Source organism: Lontra canadensis, unplaced genomic scaffold, assembly GCF_010015895.1.
Source record: "Lontra canadensis isolate GAN:19392208 unplaced genomic scaffold, GSC_riverotter_1.0 scaffold57, whole genome shotgun sequence".
In the NCBI taxonomy this organism is placed as follows: domain Eukaryota; kingdom Metazoa; phylum Chordata; class Mammalia; order Carnivora; family Mustelidae; genus Lontra; species Lontra canadensis.
In genome coordinates, this window is record NW_022631051.1 from 9,344,454 (window position 1) to 9,350,623 (window position 6,170).

The 6,170-nt window shown below is 40.4% G+C and overlaps 1 protein-coding gene across 1 annotated transcript; it reads left to right on the top strand.

Moving 5' to 3' along the window:
* Nucleotides 1-244: 244 nt before the first annotated feature.
* On the top strand, nucleotides 245-2,530 carry MC5R (melanocortin 5 receptor). Its single transcript, XM_032875664.1, has 2 exons — nucleotides 245-326; nucleotides 1,509-2,530. Exon 2 carries the CDS (start codon nucleotides 1,535-1,537, stop codon nucleotides 2,510-2,512), a length of 978 nt encoding a protein of 325 aa, XP_032731555.1. The 5' UTR covers nucleotides 245-326; nucleotides 1,509-1,534; the 3' UTR covers nucleotides 2,513-2,530.
* The last annotated feature ends 3,640 nt before the right edge of the window (nucleotides 2,531-6,170 follow it).

Consider the following 6,170-nt stretch of genomic DNA (forward strand, 5'->3'; position numbering starts at 1 on the left):
GAGCTCCAAAGACCCAACGGCTAGAGCTGCCAGGATGGGTATGCTCTCTGTCTCTAACCACTAGGTGGTAGCTCAGCCCAAGGCTGGGAAGACAAAGGCGTAGACTTGGTCCAGAAGAGGTGGCAACAGGGGGGCGGGTCCGCCAGGCTGCATAAAGGCAAGGGAACTGTGACTGAGGCTCAAGCTGCCTTAGCACTTGGTTCAGAGGATCCCATCCTAGGGTGATGGCATTTAGCTGGTGGATGCAAGGTGCCCAGGCTGAGTCAACGTCCCCAGCGAGGAGCCCAAGCACTGCTGTGCAAGAGAAGAGGCACGGGGGAGCACTGGTAAATAGCCACACTTTCTATTAAAAATGCCTTGAAAGGAATGCAAAATCATGCCCAACTTACATGTGGAAGAGAGCTAATTCGATATTTAAACAGCTTGATATAATATAATTGGTCGATATCTCTGAGATAGAACTAGACATAAAGAGCAAGTGATTACAGGTTAATAAATATTTTTTATTGATGATGAGAATGCTGACAAAAATTCTAACTCTCTCACCAGATGTGCTCTGAGTTTGGAGGGCAAAGGCATTTTTGAATATAAATCATGGGAGAGAAATTTGAGAAACAAAGGAGTGAAGAATCTTGCTCTAGTATTTGGCAAATTTAAATCCCTTGGTACTTTGTACTGGCTTTGTGGAATTTATGAGAATATCCATCAATCTGATGTTGTGGAATTTCAAATGTGGAAGTCAAGGAAAATATTTATTAAGGAGAAAACAGCATTCTATGAGCTTCAATTTTAACACATGTGTGCAACTTAAATTTATGCCTTAAAGACAGTAACTTTTAGTATGTGATTATGTTCAAATTAACAGATCACTATGGCTAGTCTCAGTTACATCTAGAGGGACTGAGTCCCAGTGCATTTTAGAAGTGTGATATCAAAAACCAATGATGGACTATACCTTGGCTAATAGAACTTAAATAATTAAAAATATATAATATATATTTAAAAAAAAGTGTGAGGACAAATGTTGAGAAGGCACCTATTTTTTTCTCTTAAGAGAGAAAGAGGGCCTGCCAATCCTTCAGAAATCTGTACTCACTTGAGGAAAGTGCAGTGCAGTAGTCTCAGAAATGTAAAAATCAGACTGCAAGGGACTTTGTAGGTTGTGAGTTCAGGATATTTTTGAGCACAAACTTGGGAGGTTGGACAACGAGCATAAAAGGTGAAACTGTCCTGGGAACACTGACATGTGTGGTCACTCCAGTAAGAGGTAGGTAAAAGAATGGGAGCCCAGAGTAAGGAAGGCAGAGAAGGCTCATGAAAATTCTAAGCCTGTGTGTTGGAGGGACATTAGTCCAGGGATCCAGGTAGACTGGGGCACACCAGTCTCATGCTAATGTGTTGAGTCCATTTAACCTCGTTCTTAGGTTGTGATTGTGTTTGGCATGCTCTTGTACTTCTTTGGTAGACTGTTCATCTCTCAGAATCATGAATCAAAACCTGTTTTACAGTAAATCTGTTGCCAAGAAGAGGAGCAATGAATTCCTCATTTCACCTGCTTTTCTTGGACCTCAACCTGAATTCCACAGAAAGCAACTTTTCAGAACCAGATGTCAAGAACAAGTCTTCACCATGCAAAGAGATGGGCATTGCTGTTGAAGTGTTTCTGACTCTGGGTCTCATCAGCCTCTTGGAGAACATCTTGGTCATAGGTGCCATAGTGAAGAACAAGAACTTGCACTCCCCCATGTATTTCTTTGTGTGTAGTTTAGCAGTAGCTGACATGCTAGTGAGCATGTCTAACACATGGGAGACCATCACCATATACTTAATAAATAATAAGCACCTGGTGATAGCAGATGCCTTTGTGCGTCACATTGACAATGTATTTGATTCCATGATCTGCATTTCTGTGGTGGCCTCCATGTGCAGTTTGCTGGCTATTGCAGTGGATAGGTATGTCACCATCTTCTATGCTCTGCGCTATCACCACATCATGACAGCAAAGCGTTCTGGAGTGATTATCATGTGTATCTGGACCTTTTGCACAGGTTGTGGCATTGTTTTCATCATTTACTATGAATCTACTTATGTAATCGTTTGCCTCATCTCCATGTTCTTCACTATGTTATTCCTCATGGTGTCTCTGTATATACACATGTTCCTCCTGGCCCGGACTCATGTCAGGCAGATAGCAGCTCTGCGTGGATACAGCTCTGTGCGGCAAATGACCAGCATGAAAGGTGCTGTCACCCTGACCATGCTGCTGGGCATTTTCATTGTGTGCTGGGCTCCATTCTTTCTCCATCTCATTTTGATGATTTCTTGCCCCCAGAACCTCTACTGTTCTTGCTTTATGTCTTACTTTAATATGTACCTCATACTCATCATGTGTAATTCTGTGATTGATCCTCTGATATATGCTTTCCGCAGCCAGGAGATGAGGAAGTCCTTTAAAGAGATTATTTGTTGCCATGGTTTCAGAATACCCTGTAGGTTCCCTGGCAGATATTAAACAAAAAGTTCTTCTCTCTGTAGCTCTCTTTTATCCTTGATTTAATTATGACAAAATCAGTTGGTGCAGCCAAGGAGTAAGCCAGAAAGCTAGAAATCAAAGCCATGCATTCTGTTTATCATTTTTCCATCTTGAATTTGTACTGCACTTATTTTCCCCTGTGGCAGTTGTAGGGTCAGACATGCATATGCTGCTTATCCATTTTGGGAATGGTCTGTGGCAATCTCTTACTGTCCTGTTTTCCTCCTACTTTTCCTCCTGCTCCTACCGATTTCTGGTGGTCTGATCTATCCTCCATCTAGTAAGTGTGTGCTCAGGGAAGATAAAACATCGTGGATGTTCATCTTTTCTGATGGAGGCATAATACTCCATGGTATATATGGACCACATCTTCTCTACCCATCCGTCCATTGAAGGGTGAATACCCAACTTTTGTATCAACATGGATGGGACTGGAAGAGATTATGCTGAGTGAAATAAGTCAAGCAGAGAGAGTCAATTAGCATATGGTTTTGCTTATTTGTGGAGCATAAGGAATAACACGGAGGACATGGGGAGATGGAGAGAAGTGAGTTGAGGGAAACTGGAGGGGGAGATGAACCATGAGAGGCTATGGACTCTGAGGAACTAACTGAGGGTTTTGGAGGGGAGGGGAGTGGGAGGTTGGATGAACCTGGTGGTGGATATTGTGGAGGGCATGTATTGCATGGAACACTGGGTGTGGTGCATAAACAATGAATTCTGGAACACTGAAAATAAATTAAAAAAATAAATAAAAAATTTTAAAAGTTCAATGAAAGTTTCAGATAAAATAAAATAATTTTTAAAAAAATATTGTGGATGCTGGTCTCAGCATGAGGAACAGCTATAACTGAAATTACAAGTATAACTGAAAGAAAAGCTTCCCAGGAGCAGTTTCATAATTTTACCTGATGCTCCTCAGAGTCATGCACGCTTCTCAAGGTAGAATTAAGTGGCCAAATTCTTTCCATTTGAAATTTCTAGTTCATTTGTTATGGATGTCTCTATAGCTCTCTTTTCCAAAATTTTTTATTTTATGGCTTATGTCCATAATTGTCCAAGTATGGAATTAATTATACTGCTGTCAGTCATGTTTTTGTCATACCCAGACATAAACCTTCATGTTACAAATCTTGCTTCATGTGGTGTGAAAATTCTCTCTGTCTTATTCTGACTCAAGGTTTCCAGATGACTGTTTTGAGGTCATGTCAGGGGCTCTAGGTGCCTCCCATCCTCCATGTAGCACATGCCCATAGCCATGTTATCTTTGACCTTTTCAGACAGAATCTGTCTTGGATTCTGAAATCCCCTCACATTGCAATCTGATTCCAGCAGCTGGAGGTCAGGTGCCTACCTAACACAGGTAGGGAGAAATGTTGAATTCAGATCTGGACTCTGCCACCAACAGGCAATGTCACCTTAATAATCTCATTTCAGGTTCCACATCTGTGCTGAACTCACAGGATGGTCATTAGAACTGCATGAAAAAAATGTGATAACACCTTGAAAACTTGTGAAGCACCATAAAGATTTGCTATTTATTTTAAAGAAATGTTGCAGGTGGAATAAATACTAGGGGAGGATGCAGAGGGCAGTAGTCACTTGTCAGTAATTAGAGCTGTGGCCCAAAAACTTGGAGGCCTGTGTTGCCACAGAGCAGTTCTGTTACCTTGGGCACATCTCTAACTGCTTTGTCTCAGTATTCTTATCTGAAGTGAAGACCTTGGTCCTTACAGCTCTCATATTCTATTCTATTATTTTTGGTGTTAGTATATTTTGTTTTGGATATTCATGTTTAGACTGTTCCCTATGAAGGAAATAGTATAAATAAAGTAAAAGTAAAGACCATTAGGGTCACACAATAGTGAGCTGTTGAAATCTATGGGGACAGAGGAACGTCCTGGGTATAGTTCACACAAATAACTCATAGACATGATCCCCACCCTTGGCAGCTCAGAGTCCAGAAAACAAAAACAAAAACAAAACCAGTGCCGGCACAAGCAGGAGAGTGCATAAAACATCCAAATCTTTGGAAAATGGCAAATTAGCAGGTTGTTAAACAACTAAAGCTCTTCAAATCATTTTAGCTGAACATTCCTATGTGTATCCATGCATGTAAGTGATCTCCACATACTTATGATGGGAAACTGCAGCCCATGTTTGTATGGGATATCTCAGGAGCTTAGGTTCTGTGGAAGCTGGCCCCTTGGCCCACCTGCTCGTCTTTGTGGCCTGTGGTCTTTAGCAGTTTCTAGTACAGAGTAGGGCCTCAGTTGATGTTTGTTATTGGTGTTAAACAAATGTGTACTCAATCTGCTGCCCAATAGCGGATTGTGTGGTTGCACTCACTGAGTGCTAACTGAGGTCATTAGGGCTTCCATCCTTGGGTAGGATCAAACTTCAGCTCTAGCGGTTTACATTGGCTCCACCTGGGAACCCAGCCCTAGTTAGGTTAACTCTCTGCTCTGGTGCTTCATGGCTTCAAAGAAGGTCTGATCTTTCTATAAAGATCTTTAAGGAAATGTTCAAATGTCTTAATCTCTATAAATGAGACACAAATAACTGGTATTCAGAGTTGTCTTCATTTGGAAAAAATACATGTATATAATGACATAGTAAATATCTGTAAATGAGACAATCCCTGGAATCCCAGCACAAAGTTCCCTCTACATACATTAATATAATAAAATCCACTTATGAAAATCCCACAGCGAATATCATTCTTGTTGTGAAAAAACTGAGTGCTTTTTCCTTAAGGTCAGGAGCATGACTAGGATTCCTTCTCTCACCACTGTTGCTCACCATAGTACTAGAAGTCCTAGCCTCAGGAATCAGACAACAACAACAACAACAAAATAAAAGGCATTCAAATTGGCAAAGAAGAAGTTAAACTCTCTCTCTTCAAGATATGATACTTTATGTCAAAAACCCTAAAGACTCCATCCCCAAATTGCTAGAACTCATACAGCAATTCAGCAACATGGCAGGATACAAAATCAATGCACAGAAATCAGTTGCATTTCTACACACTAATAATGTAACTGAAGAAAGAAATTAAGGAATTAATTCTACTTACAACAGCACCAAAAACTATAAGATACCTAGGAATAAGCCTAACCAAAGAGGTAAAAGATCTGTACTCTAGTAACTACAGAACACTTATGAAAGAAACTGAAGAAGACAAGAAAAGATGGAAAGATATTCCATGGTCATGGATTGGAAGAATAAACATTGTTAAAATATCTATGCTCTCCAGAGCAATCTACACTTTCAATGCCATTCCTATTAAAATACCATTGGCATTTTTCAAAGTGCTGGAACAAACAATCCTAAAATTTGTACAGAAGCAGAAAAGACCCCAAATCACCAGGGGAATATTGAAAAAAGAAAAACAAAGCTGAGGGCATCACAATGCTTGACTTCAAGCTATATTACAAGGTTGTAGTCATCAAGAGAATATGGTGCTGGCACAAAAATAGACACATAGATCAATGGAACAGAATAGAAAGCCCAGAAATGGACCCTCAATTCCAGGCCAACTGATCTTCAACAAAGCAGGGAAGGATATATAATGGCAAAAAGACAGTCTCTTCAATAAATGGTGCTGGAAAAATTGGACAACCACATGAAGAAGAAG